This window comes from Plodia interpunctella, chromosome 18 (assembly GCF_027563975.2).
Source record: "Plodia interpunctella isolate USDA-ARS_2022_Savannah chromosome 18, ilPloInte3.2, whole genome shotgun sequence".
In the NCBI taxonomy this organism is placed as follows: Eukaryota; Metazoa; Arthropoda; class Insecta; order Lepidoptera; family Pyralidae; genus Plodia; species Plodia interpunctella.
In genome coordinates this window covers 5,475,293-5,493,940 of record NC_071311.1, presented here as the reverse complement: position 1 = coordinate 5,493,940, position 18,648 = coordinate 5,475,293, and the positions used below count along the sequence as shown (strand labels likewise).

The window sequence follows — 18,648 nt, the reverse complement described above, 5'->3', positions numbered from 1 at the left end:
CCAAGCACATTGCTATTGTAAATAAAATCTGTCAAACTCATTCCGTTCACTCGTTCACTCACTTCGATAACGGCCATTATTGTTTTGATTTGATTTACTATATTTGTCGCGTTGTTTGAATTTGTTTTATCCTTAATTCTTATTTTAGGTATTAAGTTTTCTTCAAATGGCTAAATTTCGAATAGAACCTTCTTGGCAACGAGAAGTAAATGTTAATAAAAACCATGCTTCTGGGGACCCATTGGCCAGTAAGATTTTTTTTGTACCTAGTCTTATATGCTTTCATAGCTGTTTTGTATAATTATACCATTAATTTCTACTAATACTAAAAACTATCTAACTTAAAAATAACTTTTAAATACTTATAAATTCAAAATATCTAAAGAAGGCTTCCTAGGCAAGGTTTTGCATTGATTATCTAGCCTACTGAAACCTAAAACCACCGCCAGTGCCTGAGATTAGCTCGGTCAAACTACCAAAAAATCTACACTTGTCAATATCCTTATCCTTACATGTTATAAAGTCCTCTGTCACGTCTGTCTGTTCGCAAAACTGCACACAGTTTCATGCAGTTTTTACCAGTAGATAGTGGATTCCTGAAAAAAATTTGCATGTATAATTTGTTGGTTTTTTACCAGAGCGAATGTATAAACAAGCGGCCCATACGGGCTGCTAGTTTATAATGTGTTACCCCTTTAATTTTCACAGTTATTTATAATGAAAGTCAATGGAAATTGAATAAAGTATCGCCATTATATAATTTACAATATACAGCTCTGAAACTCAAACAGTATGCGGCAAAAATAAGGCAATCATTGGTTGGTGCAGTTACAGCCAATTCATCGATAAAATACACAGTACATTTTGAAGAGCAGCCGCTTTTAAAATATTCCACTGAAGACTCCAATGGTTTGATGGTTAGTTGTATAAAATTTACAAAGCCTTGATATATAGTGTTTAGGTTTGTGTCTGTCTCATGTATATAAGTTGTTTTTATTGCTTGATTTTTTTAGATTACTGTATCATCAGCCCAAGAGACCAGTACAAAATCCAAAGTTGCATACACTGCTATTCTTCTATCCTGGGGAGTTAGCTGTACTCTCAATGGAGCTACTCACCTGCCCTATTTACTAGAAAAGGGAGAGCAAAGAGTGGGCACTGCAGTAAAGTCTACTTTACGATCTATTTTTGACTGTAACATTCAGCCCTTCATATTCACACAGGTAGGTAATTAAAGTTTCCTCAAATGATTTGAGCAAGTTTTATGAGAGAAAAATTTTACCTACTACCAATTTTACATATTGACTGCTGTGAATAAAAAAATATTATGTTGCTTTCCCTTCAATCTTACTAGATTGATTGATACAGGTAGTGAAATGTGTAGAAATGGAAGAAAAATGAAATGCTTACTCTATTTGTATATCATTTCAGCATCAACTGTTACAATTTGGCTTCAATTTTGTGGAGAATGACACCTCACGCAGCTCTGACCCATTTACACTCTCCTACAAGACTCCACAAGTAGAACAAAAGGATAAACTGAACTTAACTTTTGATGTGGGAGATGTTCATATAATATGGAATGGGTATGTTTCCAATACTTTTACTATTTTGTTTGAATTCTGGTTACTGAAAGCCGTTTAGTTCTATACTAAAAAAGAAATTTGAAAAAACTTAAAAAATATACTTTTTAAAAGTGATAAAGGGGGACCTACCAGTGGGGCAGGCATTACAAAAGCCTTTATCATGAGCACAGCCTCCCCTTTCTCTAATAATCAAGATTAATTTTGTTATTGTCTATTTTCAGTATTAGAGAAGAATCAGCAAAGAGATCAGAACTGGTAAACCTTGCTTACCAGATCCTACAAAATCAAATTTTCTACATGATAATGCTGGATGTGACAGTTTTTGATCTTTCTGGAATAACACTGCCCAAGGCAGAAGTTAAAACCAGTGGCATTGTAAAGATGAAAACACCAGAAGTTGTGAACAGTGTATTCATGGTTTTAAATGAAATAAATAATAATAAAGATGTTAATAGAGAAGTAAGCAATGTTTCAACATAAATATAGTGAAGTTAATAATTAATTCGTTTCACATTCAACAACCCTTTTTTACTAATCATAATTTTCCTGGCCGGTAAAATCTGAATTAGATGTCCCATGGGTAGAAATAAAATACCATTGGTTTTTTGACATTTACTCATGAATTACACCTTACAAATGTGTTTGCATATTGTAACCTTACAAAATATTTTATCATATTACAATGTGCTAAACTTAAAAATAACCTATTTTGTAATCATGTCTTTCATTACCTTGCAAGCAGTCCCTTTAGATTACAATTCCAATCTTGAAAGACCTAATAAGATGCTCAATCTGCCATATTTTCCTTGTGCAAATAAATTTAAATAGGCCATCACCTAAAGCATATACTGCCTATAAAGATTGTTTGGGGTCAGAATAAAAAGGAAAATTTTACAATGCAAGGTATGAAAGGTCAGAGGTAACAAATAATCACATTTCCAGAATTTAAATTAATAAAATATTCAACACATAGTTTTTCTTCCATCTTTACAGAGATCTCAATTAAATAATTGTTTACAACGGTAAAATATAGATTTTCTTTAAATACTTGTAAACTTAATCAATATGAACTAATTTACGCAATATGTACCAATGCCCAGCCATTCACTATCCAGAATTCCATACCAATCGACATAAATAAAATTTCGATAAAACAATAATTTGGTACTATGTAGGTACGTACATATCATGCATGTAGGTACTTTGAAATAAATGCCAGATGACAAATGTTTGAAATAATTTGACACTAATGTACATATACACAAAATACATAAAAGCTTCGTTTGTGAAGGATCTATCATACACATAACATACTGCTATGTCGCCCAAATGGTTAAATACCATGAAAGAATAACTGTTCTACAAATAATCAACAGAATTGTGATTATACTGCAAAAATCGTTTTCAACTTTCATGGTAAGAGCTACATTGGTCAAATAAACTTAATTTATTCCAGGTAGGGTTACGCTGTATGAACCGGCGTACTTATGCATATGTATGGATAATGTTTTCTAATTTTATATAACGCCACAGTTCATTGCGGACTCGAAATTATGAAAATGATGCCTAAGTGATGACTATCAAATGCATACTCAAAGATAGTTGAAGTTTTTAGCATCTGCGAAACATCATAATAGGAAGGTAGCATCTAAATCTCATTGAGAAGACAGATTCTCCAAGTGTATATGGATAAGACTGAATTATTCTTTAAGTTAAAATGCCCAAATGGCTTAGCATAATATTATAATGAGCTGAGATACAAGCTATATTCTGCAGCATACAAAATAATCTAATAATCCGGCATACAAGTTTTCGTACCATTGTTCGTTGCACACAGCTGCACCCCTCCTATAAAAAATAAATAAATATAGGGCCAAACATATTTTTAAGAAAATTTTATTATAGTTTCTTAAGGCATGTTGCCTAATATAACTCCACAGCCCCATACTTTAATGACACTACTGCCCTGTTCATGAGCTTCGACGTTCCATACTAATTTCAAAGTTTTATCTCTTGAATAAAATATTTCAAATTTTTATCTTTTCAAAAAAAATAAAGGCCGCCAGGAAGGCATAAAACTAGAGATGAATCTTCAACCGTTTTAAGGTTTTATTGTTCTCTTAACTTGGACATTGTGGCGTCACAGTTGACGATGAAACTTAGAATTTAACTGATCAACAAATTCCAGATTTTTTTCATCAATTAATTTCATAGCAAAACTGGTGGTACATAAAGCTATATAAAAGGTGAATGACCTCTTCCGACTGTCCGGCCGCTCCGCTCGTCCCCGCTCAGTGTGTGCAGCGCAGCACCTAACAGCAGCCGCCGCCCGCCGCGCCGCCCGCCGCCGCACCGCCCGCCGCTGCGCCGCCGCCCAGCGAGTGCTGCGGCCCGATCTTGATGCCGTTCGCCTGCAAACATTACACATCACATCACTAGTCATCATCATTAAGCATTTAAGAAGGCTGTTCTTGTCAGTGGAACAGCCATCGATTCCAAAAAGTATTACTCGCCTACAACAGACAATGCTTTCTTACCTCATTGTTGATATCAAAGACTCCCTCTTGTATTTTCTCATAGATCTCTTTGGCGGTGTTGATGAAGGCCTCTTCCACGTTGGCGGCAGTCTTCGCCGAGGTCTCCATGAAGACCAGCCCGTGTTCGCGAGCGAATGCCTCGCCTTCCTCCTTCTTCACTTCACGACGTGATTCCAGATCACTGAAAACCGCACACAGAGATAGCTTTTAAACTTAAGTCACATCTTACGTTTCACACATAAAAAGAAATACGTGAAAAGCAACGGGACAGAATGCTTTACAATATACATATCATTTCATAGATTATTTTATTTCTTAAAGTTTGACCAAACATGCTGTCCTATCACTGTTGAACGGAGATATTCAATTATTCCTGTATATCTCACTCCAGATTCGTTACATAAATTAAGGTAAATAAAAGGTAACCTATGTTATTCCTAAACTCTATTACTGCACTAAATTTCATCCAAATCAATATATTTGTAAAATCTTTGTAAAATCCTTTTCAGTATATTTGTAAAAAAACATGAAAAATATAAATTTATATGAATAGTTATGAAAGACGAAACTGTATTTATAATGTGAATTATTATATGATCATCATCATATCATTGAGTATAATCTCTATGCTCTAATAAATAGAGTTGCAAATAAACACGATTCAAAATTGCTACCATAGAATTCAAATGAAAGAAATATGCAGACTATAAAATTCAATCAAGGGAAGGGGCTATAAATAAAATAAATTCTCATAGGCGATGGGCAAGAACCCTTAGAGCTAAATGAGACCTTTGTTTAATACTCTTAGCTCTGTCACCCCTGATAAAGACGTGATACTGTATTTGTATGTGTAGAAACACAAGGCAAATTGCACAGAATATTAAATTCAATGCATTATCACAGATTCTAACCTCTTGTTGCCAATAAGCATTATGACCATGTTGGAGTTGGAATGTTGGCGCGCATCTTCAAGCCAGGTTGTCAGGTGGTTGAATGTCTCCCGCCGTGTGATGTCATACACTAGGAGGGCACCCGCCGCACCGCGATAATACGACCTTGTGATTGATCTAAATTTGGAAATCATTTTAAAGTAATTAATATAAACATAATTGTTGTTGTATAAAATTTGAATGAAAATAAAATTATAGAGATCAATGGAGTGACTTTGTAAAATGAATAGACTATCCTTCCAATGCTGCATTAATTAATAAATAATACACAATGGCATGACAAAATCAATGAATAATAACAGCATTTGCAAGGAGAACTGAAATCATGCAAGCGGCTGGTTTTAATACTATAGCTGAATACCTGACTAATGAGTAACTATCTAAAAATAATAAATTCAGTATTACTAAGAAATTCAAGGTACAGCTACTTAGATGCCAGTATGCTACCATGAGTCAGTATAGGTTTTTGAACTTACACTGTTCATTTAAGGTGAATAAGGTCATTTCAACTATAAGTTAGAACAAAGAGAATTGATAAATTTTGTTTACACAACATTTAAAAAGGTCACTAATCTATTGTCTTATGACTAGCATGTCAAATACCTGAATGCCTCTTGCCCAGCTGTGTCCCATATCTGAAGTTTGATTTGCTTCCCGTCAATCGTAATCATCCGGGCCCCAAATTCTACTCCTATTGTTAGGTCGTGAACAGGCTGGAACCTTTTGTCCGTGAATTGCAGAAGTAGACATGATTTTCCAACACCTATTGAGTGATTGATTATTTAAATCATAATTATAATTTTTTTTCCTGTAGTAAAATCTATTCGAAGCTTCTTGTTCATAAAATCTCTATTATATAATTACATTGAAATTGGAACTTTCACACTAACAAACAAAGGAGTCCTTGAAAAACTATGATACAATCTTATACAATATTTACCAAACAACAAATACAATGCGCATATTCACATACTTATTATGCGCGTAGTATCGTTATTTCATATAGACACTGAAACGCGTAGGCGGAAAATAAACCTTACGAGCAAATCATTATATTTGTTTCGAACAAAGAATCAATACAAGTAGGTAGTCATCACACGAAATACAGGGTCATTTGCCTATCTAATACAGCATAGAAACCTGAATTATTTTCTACGCTTCGCATAAAAATACAAAACAAGTTAGTTTGAGATAAAAAACATATCATGAAACAAAATCAATACCTGTGTCGCCAATGATGATATATTTGAAAAGGTAGGCGTACGCCATTTTCACAACTATTTCTCGTAACTTTATGAATTTACAATGAAATGTAGCTAAAAACAAAAGTTTAGATAAGGAATATTATTACAAATAAGACGCAATTTTTAGAAATCACACAGCTGGTTGATCAATTTGTCATTTTGTGATATTCGTGAATTTTGTCACATTTGACAAGAAATCAATCATAGACAAAAAATCAACAGTCATAGAGACAGAGTATATCTTTTTTCCATTTCGAGACATAAGCATCAACATTTTTGCAGCCTTATGACGTAGAGATACGGCACCACACCACAATGCGGCGCCGCCGTCGTTGTGCTGCCGATATTTTTTTGTTCTCGAATATTTCCCCCTTCAGATTTCCCGCAAATTTCCAATAGACATTCTCATTAGAAATTTCACGGCACCGATCTGAAGAAAAGTCTTGGGAATTTCCAAGCAAAAAATATTTCCTGAACGGCAAATCCCTACCATAGAAATATGTCTCTAAACTCTCATACGATATCGTCTTCGCATACCATCATCAAGATACCTCCAATAGCTTTGTTGACTTTTTCATTTTCAAAGTTAAAATAGGAATAGTCTAACTATAACTTTTTATCTGATCCATGCATAATCAAGTACATGTTGTTAAGCTGAATGTTATAATAGTGATAATCTACTCTAGACACAAAACACGCTACATTTTATCCATATTCTATTGTATTTTCATGCAAATACAGTGACAATAGCTGCTTATTGTAAACATCTTCCTCCTTTATTGCATTTAGATAAGTAGGTACCAGTATTCTTGATTTAGTCAATTTCGGGAACTTTTGTAGAAAGGTAGTTTGTATCCCTCCTATAGGGTGATCAAAAGTACCTTTGAAGTATATTGAAGTATGACAATGTCTTGTAAATTATTGCTTTCATTAACTTATAGAAATTATTGTAGCAGCAAAGTGTAAGTAAAATTTATATATTTTTTTTATGACATATAACAAGGAAAACATCCATCTCTATGTTTGGCTTGTACTTGTAGGTATGTACCATTGTAATAGTATGATGATTTTTTTATTAGGAACTTATTACTTATGTAACAAAGAAAAATTCGTCCCTATGTATGGCAATGGTATTTAGGTAATCATTGTATGTACACCATTCTTATACAGGAAAAAGCCAAGCACCTATTTGGCGCTTGTTTTTAAACCTGTGTTTCAAACATGAACGACGATGATTGAAATCTAGCATTTTAGTAAGATTTTCCCTTCCCTTTTTATTTGCATTGGTCATGCATAGACGTACGAGTACTATGCATTGGTACGTCTACCTAAGTATCTCTCAATAATCTTATTTCAGCCACATATTAAAATGTGAAAAAGGCACGTGTACACTGTTAAATATTAGTTATGCTTGAAATGTTTTTTACAGGCTCAATAAACAACCAGCGATTTCAAAATTAATACCGGAAGCGACTTTCGCCTATTTTCAAATATGTTTACCAAATATAATAAATAATGTTATTGCTAAACAAGAATATATTGGATCATCCAAGATAGCGAATCATATTAAAAACGTGAGTTAAAAGGGGAATTCCCAATTAATCTAATAAAAAGAAAAAATCCCTAATAACTAGGTAATCCTATACATATAAACGTAAGCTAGCACTGTGGTGTAAAGTTTATGAGGATTTTATTGTTTTAGATCGTCAATTACAATGTAACCGATGGTAAGCACCTGCGAAGTTCTCTAACTCTACATTCATATTTAACTGTAGCGGATAATGTTAAGGAGCATGATTTGTATCAGGCTTGTGTATTAGCTTGGGCGGCTGATATGGTAAGTTTTTTTAAGGTAGGAATTTTAAATTGTAGCTTAATGGTTTTTAATAATACTAATAGTAGGTAGCCGAAAACGAAGGCCTATTAATAAGCCCCGGACACAAGTAGACAGAAACAAAGAAAACAAGACCAGGTGGGATTACAGCACTGACACCGCCTGTGGTGCGGTGCCTCTCTTTCAAACCATGGCTTACCTCTTACTATAATACCCTGCGTGCCCAACCAACCTGCACACTGAAGAACCTATATGACACCATACTCCGTCTCAGTGGCGTTATTATTGTTCCACACAAATTTAGCTGAGTCGACACGCTAAGAAAAAAAATAAGAAAAAATATTAGTTCTTATGTTTTATGCAATAAGAATTATTTACTTAAAAAAATATTTTTTCTCACAGGTACAAGCTTGTTTCATTATATCGGACGATATAATAGACAAAGCGACTACGCGACGAGGCAAACCCTGCTGGTACCTCATTCCGAATGTGGGGATGCGTGCCATCAACGATATCATGCTGATTAGAAATTTAATTCATGAAGTACTCAATGTTACTTTCGAAGATCAGTCTTCAGTCAATGACGTTGGCTTATTATTTAACAAGGTTTGATAAAAGCATGCGATCGGGGTTTCTATCTTTCTGTTCTCAAACCTAGTTCTTCTTACGTGTAAATAAAAACTATTTTTGAGACGCGATTGACATAACATTTTGAAAACTTTAGCAGAATCCACACCCAGAAAAGATAGTAATTATCTATTTTATTTAAATTTGCAATATTTTTTCTATTGCTTACTTTAATATTTTTATAAATAATACATGTTTACGTATGTTTTCTTAATAGTTCATTAATTTACAGGCATTTTTAATGACAGCTATTGGACAACATCTAGATAACGAGGCATCTCAGATTACCGACCGCAACTACTCACATTTTACAATGGAAACTTACGAGAGAATAATTAAATATAAAACTTCATATTACAGTATTCAGTTGCCAGTATTACTAGGGTTATATTTGGCTGAAAAAACTGACATTAAATCTCATGAATATGTGGAGAGTATGTGCAGTGATTTAGCACTGTTATATCAAATGCAGGTTAGAGCGCGGATAATAATGAAATGAACACATTACACTCTTTTGCCAGGTGAAGTTGGGCAAAAAGAGTAATATTTACACAAATAACTGTACTCAATGTAAACGAATGATTTCAGGATGATTACTTCGACTGCTTTACAGAAGAAAATCAAGACATCGGGAAATCAAATACCGATATTCAGAACGCTAAATGCTCCTGGCTGGCCGTTAAAGCGCTGCAGCGCTGTAGTCCACCCCAGAAAATTGTATTCAAATCGTGCTATGGCAGTCCAGAGATAGCGCACATCGAGCGCATTCAGCAGCTTTATAAAAAGTTACAGTTGCCCCAAATTTATAAAGATGAAGAAAAGGCCCTTTATGACAGAATATCGCAGAGGGCAATAGCGTCGAAAGATATTTTGACTCCGAAATTATTTATTGATTATTTAAATGTTATTTACAAGAGGAAGTTATAAAATAGCGCTTGATAAAAAATGTGAAATATAATAAATTTAGTACATATTTTAAGACTATCGATATATGTTCGTATATTTTAAGCAAATATATATTAAGTTACATAAATGTATTTAAATTAACTAAGTAAAGGTACAAATCAATATTGAATGAAACTCAAAATATATGCTATCATATTATATTCCAAAAATATAATGTTATACATACATTGCTTCTATACCGAGTTACATAAGGGCAGTAACACTGACCCTTTAATGACAGTACTTAATCATAAATACCCTATGACTGAATCCACAACATGCTATGGTATAGGAGAGGAAGGTACACATGCAAGTTTGTACCAAGTGAGATGATTGCTTAAAAACACTAACACACACATTCCGATCAGATAGTAGAGGTATGTTTATTTAAATATTGTAATTTCAATCTTCTATGTCGAGTTCATGCTCATAACCATCTCATTCTTTATATTGATTTGTATTAATAGTACACAATATACCTACCATAAGAGTAAATTGAATTATATTTTTTTAGCTAAAATGTTTTATTTATAAAGACTTGGGTAGTACAAAACTTGTTCCAGTTTTTATGATTGTAGCATATTGTAAGACAAATAAATAATGTAAGTATATTGGTTTTTAGCGGTTATTAAAGATCTAACATAGTGGATAGCAGCATAGAAGTCCTACGACGTATATGAAGAGAGGTATACAACTTCAAGAAATTATTTAAAATCAGAGGTAAACAACTTCAATAAATTATCATCTCACTGGTTGACTAAGAGTTCGTAATTGATTAGAGTATCATTTTCCGTACTCCGGAATACCAAATCTAGAATAAAGACTTCGAATTAAAATTAAGAAGTCCCTAACTTACATCCCTGAAGACGGCCCTGTGTCATTATAGCATCAAGTGCAATTTACATCGATAAGTAATTATGTGTATGGAAAGATTACAGAATAAGTGCTAATATAATTTTGACTAGTAAGCACCAATTGACTAATATAGTAACGTATTTCTTACATACATTTATTTACAACTATTATAAGTGGCTAATAAAATTTAGCCAATGCCACATAACTTCCATTGACAAAAACGCAGAACACTATAAGATAAACTATTTAGTACAATCATGTCTCAAAATAATGAATACATTACGACAGTTAATTGGCAGCGTTCAAAATTATATCAAATTATATATTTTTATTTTCAGACCGGATAGTACATATGAAATTAACAATTATTTGAGCGACATTACTAAGACTTAAAATAAATTATAAAAGAACAATACGAAGGTATTATAAAATTAGTGGTAAGTAACAAAACAGGACAGATGCTCACAGCATTGTTAATTTAGTGCAGCATAATGAATTTATAAATACAAAAAATGTATTTGTACACAAATATTTCGGAGGTTTATGCAAGTGTACTTCAATTTAATTATTTTCAGTTTCCTATACTATAATATTCAATATTAAATAGCAAAACATTTAATTTTTCAGTGAATATAAATGTTAAAAAGGATAATTAGTATGTTTACTAAGCTATCAATGCAACAATAATTTAATATAACAGTGAACTCTAAAGTGTAATATGATATTTGGTTCACTTTCCCATCTAATTATAATATAGTTTGAGTGCATGGTTTGTACAGACTCAGAAATAACGTTAGTAATATATTAGTTAATTACATGTTTAGTTATATTTAAACACTAATGTTCACTATAATTAACAGTTAATAGTAATGTCTTTTAGTGAATAAAATTGGATAATTTTAGAAAAAAGAACAAGTAGGAAAAGATCACAGATTGATACATTGAGTCATACTACAGTTGCAGGAATAAATTTAATTACATTACAAAGTCCGTTAATTAATAAAAGAAAAAAACATATTTATTTTTCTGGTGAACTGAAAACATTTATAATTAACACAAGTTTAAATAATCACAATTTGAAACACCGAGGCATGACTGCCTTCTACTTATAACTTGCTGCAAGTACATACATCATGTATTTTCATAGAATATACATTGTGATGTATGCTAAATACCGCTTAATGCTATCATGTGGGAATCACTTACCAAGTGTAGTCCTACTTAGTTCATGCAGGATCCTGTGGGTTGACTATAGGCAATTGTGGTATGTGCATAAGCCTTCTATGTGCTTCAGTACCAGTTAATGCTGCAACTGTGACGCCCGCTTGGTAAGCTGCTGGTATTCTGATGTGGTGGGTCCGAGTACCTTGCTCAGACCATCCAGAAGCCCTCCATTCTCTGATCACATTTGCCACTTGGCCTGAAATTAGTTTTTCATATTATACTAGGGTAAAAAACAAGATCATTAGGATGTTCCATTACAATTAGTAGAGAAGAAATTATCATATATATTAAAATATGCTTTTCACTATAACTATAAACAGCATTATAATTTATAATTCATAGATGTAGACCTTTGGTCATTAACTATATCAATTTCAAATTTCACCAAAATCGGTTCAGCGGTTTAGCCTTGAAAGCATGACAAACAGATAAGACTTTCACATTCATAATATTAGTATGGATGTCTTCTACAATCATCAATAACTTATAAACATTTTTATGTTATAAAACAAAGTTTGATGTTATAAAAAAATTGCAGACCAAAAAATAAACTTACCAAGAACATTAAAAGTATGGAAGCGTCGGTCAGGTACGAACATGAGCGGGGTCAAATCAGTTTCGGGGGTGAACCTTGCTATCACGTCCCTCGTCCTCACTAACAACACGGAGGAAGAGGTCAGCCTGGGCCAGAGCGTGGATTCCCTCACACACTCCACGGGGTTGCACAGGAACACCCCTCGCGGAGACACGCCGAACACCATTTGATGGTGCCAAGCGTCTGGGATCTCTCCCTCGCAGGCCACTTGGAGATTTAAGGTCAAAATTGGCACCGCTCCTGTAACGTGTAAAATTTTACGAATCAAATTTTATTTACATACTAGCTTTTTGCACGCGGCTTCACCCGCGTACATTTAAAAAACTACATGTATGCAAAATTTCAAGAAGATTTATTGAATAGATAAAGTGTGAAGAGGTAACAAACTTTCGCATTTATTATATGAGGTAAGATTTTTTATGATGAGATAAGTATCTTTCTCTAGGACAGTCAATGGCATGCCCTGTATGGATCTCTATGAGAATGTCGACGAATTCACAATGAATATATATTGATCTGCTGTCCACTGTTCACCAATATATCCTATAATGCGCAAAATGTCCAAATCGCAGAATTTCTAATTCGCGGAATGTTCAATTTGTATTATTTAGTATTATTTACCTAGTGCAATCCAATCAGCCAGCCAATGGCTCAGCGAGACCGCCCGTTCAGGATGGGTGGGGAAGAACCTGGCCGTGACTAAACCGTCCGACGCCTTCTGAATGCCATTCACAAGGTCCGCGGCTGTACAGCCCGCCACAGCACGCGATAGTAGATATCTGAAAAGGAATTAATTTATCTTAAGTTATAATTAGATAAAAAAACAAAATATATCATTATAAAAATTATGCTTAACATAATAGCTGAATAATGTTTATTGCATTCACCATCATCTATCTCTAAAAAACAGCATAAAAAATAACCTTTTTCAGAAAAAAGGTTAATTGGTTTAAGGCAAATCTTATTTCATATATATATTTATAGCCATTTAACCTTAGGATATGAGACCAGTATGTGGCCGCTGTTATCACTTTGTCATTAGCCTCATAAAGGTATATTAATTTTTAATTTGTATTCATAAATAAGTATACGACCTGCAACTTTTAAATATTATTATTTAGTGTACCTTGGTACAGGGGCATTATTCGCTCTTTGCCTTGTGCCGACAGCAGCATTGATTTGTTCTAAATTAATTGGCACTCCCAGCGCAATCTGAAAATAGTAAAAATACTGTATTAAAAACAATTTAAAAATATTCTATTACTTTATTATTTTTTATACACTATTAAAATATCTTGTCTAGATGTGTCCGTAACTTCACCTGAATGTGCAAAATCTATTTAATTAATCTATTTCTAAATTTGTATATATATAAAAAACACTCACAAATACATTAACTACAGCAGTTGCACCACAGGCCGAGGTGCCAATTTGTGTCACCTGGCGTTCACAAGCTTCACGCTCTGACCATATCATACATCGTGGAGGTTCCACACATCTCGTCTCTGTTGTACTTGAACCAGGTGCTTCAGGGTGAGGTTCAAAAACCTGTAGCAAAAGCAATAATACTATATGACAGGGAATCTCAACATGTGAGGCCAACAATTTATCAAAGTTCAATTTTCAAAATAATTGTTGAAACTTTCAGAATAGAAATAATACAAAATAGAATTGCATGTTTGGGTCATGAATGCTCTCTTCTGTTTGTGTTTAGACCACACATGATTTTTATTTGATTTTTCATAGGAAAAAGAGTGTTTGGAGGTAAAAGGTAAGCCAAAAGCCATCAAATGTGTATTCCATGTTAGATCTAAAAGGTCTCGCACCATTTTTGTATCATGTTCCTTATCTTCAGCTTCCAATTTCTCCTTTTCTCCTATCAGTTTCTTGGCCATATTTAGGTGATACACAGTGGATGACATAGTAACAGTGTCAAACGCTGGTCGCTCCCCTTGATTTATTTGATAAGTGAAAGATCCCTCTGTATGTTCATCATCATCTGAAATAAGTAAAATGAATGAAAAACATTTTCAACTTTTTCACTTAATATTTTTTTACAGAAAAATTATTAAGTTGTATAGTTATGTTCCTTATGTCCCATCTCCCATATGTTGGGAATAAATATAGAAAAAGGAAATAAAAAAAATTTGTTGATGATGTTTGTACTTGACTTACAATTCAATATTTCCCTTGGTGATACTAGATCTCCACTGGAGACATGCAAATTCACAGGAGTGTTAGTTGGCCAGTGTGACATCGTCCTGCGTACCACAAGCTTCTCCCCTTGAGCATTCACATGTGATATAAAAGGTCCATAAACTGCTGGCCTACTTTTAGGCTCTTCCTTTACATCTCCCTGGCCTGAAACTAATCCACGACTTGTTGATGGCACACTATAACAAACTTCAGGTTCACGGGACCCAGAAGCGATAGGCACAGGAACTGGAGGTTTAAAACTAGGTCCAGGTAAATATTCTGGGGATGTCCTTTTGATCACTGGCTCATTTTCTTCTGGCATGTTACTAGCTTCTTCCAAATCAGCATCAGGAGTAGATTCATCACCAGTATCTACCTCACAGGAAGGTCCTGGATCAAAATCCATTTCTAAAAAGTCCATGTCAGGGCTTGATGCTCGTGATCCGTCCCTAGCAGCTGGAGCTGGTGCTTGATAATTTGGTGGTGTTGGTAAATGCCTGTCTAAAGGTAGACCCATATCTAAACTGAAGAATGAACTTGGTAAATCAGCTAAATGTTGTCCACCTCTGTATGTGTAAATGCAGCCATCATCTGAGCCTAAGGAGTAATCATCATTGCCTGTGTCACTGGAGCTATTTTCATCATCCAAATTAGTTTTATTTAATTTAAGACTAGAAGGTCTCTTCCTGTTTTCCCTACAATTGACGTTTTCTGTGTCTCTGTTATTACCACTTGTTGATGGCATATTGCAGATGTTGCTGGCTTTGTCTACACACACTTTGTACCGCTGCGGACCTTGAAGATCACCGTCACAACAATTAGAATCAGTTTTGCTACTACTTGCAGCTTCTGAAACATCAGCGAATGAATTGTTCCTATATGAACTGTGATTGCTACCGCTCACGTTTTTGTTGCGCTCCGAACTGTTTTCACTTGACCTGCTGGACGGTGGAGTCGATTCGTTAGTAGAATAATTAATGTGTTTTGATGAGGGTCCTTTTTGTGTGCTCGAAGTGGAATCTGTTGCGTGCGACGCAGATGTAAACACATTTTCGTCGTTATCATTAATATTTTTCTGCTTTGCAGATCCGTTGCAGTTACTGCTTTTTTCAACTTCACCATCTAACCGAAGGGGGTTTCTTAACGACGAATCACTATGAGGATCCATATTTACAATTGAAATATAAATTAAATCTCTAAAAAACCGTCGGCCTTACTACACATTTATTTAAGGTTACCCAAGGGATATAAAGAGATGCCAGTGCCAAATATCACTAAAATATTGTCCGATTAAATATATGAAACATCAATATTTAACTAAAAAACTAAAATTAATAATTGGCAGTTCACAACTGATTATAAACAAAAATTAATTCACGATTTCCATCCATTTGACAAATTATTTCGTTAGTTGTCACATTGACATAACAAATAGAGATGTTGCCAATCGATTTTTTGAAATATTTTACAAAGGCTCATGGATTTAGTAAGTACTTCGTCGTACTAATTCCATGCAAAGAAAGTGCGTGCTAGCGTAGTACTTGACTCATTGACTTGACTGCGACTAGCTCGCTACGCTACTCATATAGTTTAGCAGAAAAGTCCAGCTTGGCATCGAACCTTTTTAAAGCTTCAAGATTGTGATATAGTGCTTGATTTGAGTACTTTGAGTGCTTGTTTTTATTAAAAGTATTTCATTTGGTAAATTCCCACAGATATAAGAACATGTAAATGTTATCTATGTAATGTAATCTATTGTAATAAATATAAAAGTATCACGAAATCTTGAAAACTACTGAGCCCATTAAGATGAAATTTGGCAGGAAGATAGATCGTGACTAGGAGACGTCCGCCTAATAAAGGATATTTCGAAATTCCGACTCTAAGGGGGTGAAATAGGGGTTGCCAGTTTGTAGGAAACTTCGTCATTTTTGAAGTGAGACACATGAAATTTTTAAATTTGTGATTGGCAAAGAATATAATATAATAATATAATGCATTAATTCAATTTGAAAATTACACTTGGTTGCAAGTTTGTACGAAACTTCGTCATCTTTGAAGTGACAAATGAAATTTTTAATTTGTAGTTGGTAATCTATATATAGTTAGTATAATATAACTAGATTTTGAAAATCTCATCTCTAGAGGAATTATGTGAGGGGATGGAAATTTATGCGAAACATTTATTACTTTTATAGAGATGTTTGAGAGGATTGAGGACGTTGCGGAAATGACGTGGGAAAATTTGTAGGAAATGAAATAGAACAAGTTTCCGAACGAGACACGTACCTAGCGGAAATCGTAGCGGGGAAACGGGGAATTTAACTAAAGATGACAAAAATAAGAATTTAAGTCATAGCAGGTAATAAATAAATTTCACCAATCTTTATATAATATTCGATTAAAGAATAACTGAAATTTTACTTCAATTCCTTTTAAGAAGTGAAATTCACGCTTGCAAAGCCGCGGGCAAAAGCTAGTGCTCTTATATCTGTGGGCAGGTGGATCAAATATCTATTTTTCACATCAGTACTCGATCACAAGTTATAATGTTTCCTTATACCTTTTGACCATGTACCTACTACATACATTGTTTTAAACATAAAAAAATAATAAACCCTTCGCATGAGTTTCTTTGAGCATTTCTCAGCAGTGGTCATTCTGAAATGCTACTAGTTTATTTATTCGAATTAAACTTGATAAATAAAGAATACAGAATATAATAAGTAGTCATTTATTGCCAATGATTTGTATATTATATTGAAGGCACTTATTGTACCTTTTTACAAACTCATTTTAAAATGGTTTTACAAACCTTAATATTAATAATAACGTATCAATTCGATTTCCATTCACCATATTTAGTAGAACCATAATACCAATATTCATATTCTTACCAATTAAAAATATATAACAATGTATACAAAATAAATCTATAAATTAATTAATTACCGACAATATAAATTCTTTTTAAAAGTATTTGTGTGCAAAAAGTTTACATTTTAAAATAAAGTTCAATGAAAGAATGCCAATACAGCACAGTACGTGATATTAAACCGGAGATTCTTGATATTCGCTGGAGAATAATGAACCATTTCACCCACCAGAAAACCTTGCATTAAAAAGTTGTTAGCAGTGTGGCGAGCGGTATTATTCATATCTATAATGTATTGATATAGCTTTATGAGTTGGTCGCTACTTCGCCCCGCTGCGCTGAACAAGGTAAGGGCGCTGCGCTGAACAAGGTAAGGGCGCTGCGGGGCAAGGTAGCTGTGAACCCGATGAAATTGTAATACAGACTGTATTACAATTTCTTCGGTTAAATCTTTAAAGAGAAGACATAAATTAGGGTGCTGTTTTAGTTGGCAACACTGGGTGTTCATCAACCAATCTTGAACATTCGATTCAATATTGCAATGACAAAAAGATAAATACGTTTTCTACTCTACTTCAATCTGTCTAGATTGAAATATATAACCTTGCGAGGTTGTGAAGTAAACCTGTACGTAGAGTAGTAATTCCCTATTTCGTATCATCCTTCTTTCATTTCTGTAATCTTTGGGTACTTACTATGGTTATAAATATCACTTATTATATTTTTTTAAAATAACATAAAATAGTATACGACAAAAATATTTTTAACCTAATATTTTTATTATATTTGCCAATTTTAGTACTTTATAAGTGAAAGCAAAATATATTTCTGGTTCATATACTTCTACATTGAAAATATAACATGTTTTATAATTTTTTTCCCAGCCATAACAGAAAGTCTGGTACTTGAGTATATTTTTATATAAATTTACCGATATTTGCTTTCAACATCAACATTTTGGTAATTTAGGTACATTACAAAAAATAAAATAAATAGTTATGTCTAAAATATTTCTAGGCATTTTAAACAAAATACTACCATGTGATTTCTATCCAGGAAGACTAAGATGACTATAAAATTACATTGCAGCTCTCACCAATTTTCATCCAAGCAGAAAATTGACCACGTGCGAGACTCGCGCACCGAGGGTATTTTTTTTTCGTTATGTAAGTTTCCAGAA

General features: G+C 33.6%; 4 protein-coding genes across 6 annotated transcripts; 2 read left to right on the top strand and 2 right to left on the bottom strand.

Annotated features, from left to right (window-relative positions):
• The first annotated feature begins 42 nt into the window (after positions 1 to 42).
• On the top strand, positions 43 to 2,084 carry LOC128677947 (uncharacterized). 2 transcript variants are annotated; one of them, XM_053759125.2, is made up of 5 exons: positions 43 to 248; positions 775 to 917; positions 1,014 to 1,223; positions 1,432 to 1,586; positions 1,808 to 2,084. In XM_053759125.2, the coding sequence occupies exons 1-5, from the start codon at positions 167 to 169 to the stop codon at positions 2,064 to 2,066; spliced, it is 849 nt and encodes a 282-aa protein (XP_053615100.1). In that variant the 5' UTR covers positions 43 to 166; the 3' UTR covers positions 2,067 to 2,084. The 2 variants fall into 2 exon arrangements, with proteins under 2 accessions (XP_053615100.1, XP_053615099.1); XM_053759124.2 differs by having other exon boundaries at positions 44 to 248; positions 709 to 917.
• A 99-nt stretch (positions 2,085 to 2,183) lies between these two features.
• On the bottom strand, positions 2,184 to 6,507 carry Rab2. Its single transcript, XM_053759126.2, has 6 exons — positions 6,297 to 6,507; positions 5,677 to 5,836; positions 5,035 to 5,190; positions 4,124 to 4,304; positions 3,842 to 3,997; positions 2,184 to 3,434 (listed from the first exon to the last, which is right to left on the bottom strand). The coding sequence occupies exons 1-5, from the start codon at positions 6,340 to 6,342 to the stop codon at positions 3,899 to 3,901; spliced, it is 642 nt and encodes a 213-aa protein (XP_053615101.1). The 5' UTR covers positions 6,343 to 6,507; the 3' UTR covers positions 2,184 to 3,434; positions 3,842 to 3,898.
• A 619-nt stretch (positions 6,508 to 7,126) lies between these two features.
• On the top strand, positions 7,127 to 10,334 carry LOC128677946 (uncharacterized). 2 transcript variants are annotated; one of them, XM_053759123.1, is made up of 6 exons: positions 7,127 to 7,279; positions 7,747 to 7,891; positions 8,020 to 8,154; positions 8,554 to 8,757; positions 9,011 to 9,250; positions 9,367 to 10,334. In XM_053759123.1, exons 1-6 carry the CDS (start codon positions 7,218 to 7,220, stop codon positions 9,703 to 9,705), a joined length of 1,125 nt encoding a protein of 374 aa, XP_053615098.1. In that variant the 5' UTR covers positions 7,127 to 7,217; the 3' UTR covers positions 9,706 to 10,334. The 2 variants fall into 2 exon arrangements, with proteins under 2 accessions (XP_053615098.1, XP_064292622.1); XM_064436552.1 differs by lacking the exon at positions 7,127 to 7,279 and adding an exon at positions 7,407 to 7,635.
• On the bottom strand, positions 9,868 to 16,009 carry LOC128677944 (uncharacterized). The gene is made up of 7 exons (XM_053759120.1): positions 14,573 to 16,009; positions 14,224 to 14,396; positions 13,784 to 13,945; positions 13,524 to 13,609; positions 13,019 to 13,176; positions 12,359 to 12,637; positions 9,868 to 11,998 (listed from the first exon to the last, which is right to left on the bottom strand). Exons 1-7 carry the CDS (start codon positions 15,759 to 15,761, stop codon positions 11,805 to 11,807), a joined length of 2,241 nt encoding a protein of 746 aa, XP_053615095.1. The 5' UTR covers positions 15,762 to 16,009; the 3' UTR covers positions 9,868 to 11,804.
• Between the last annotated feature and the right edge of the window lie 2,639 nt (positions 16,010 to 18,648).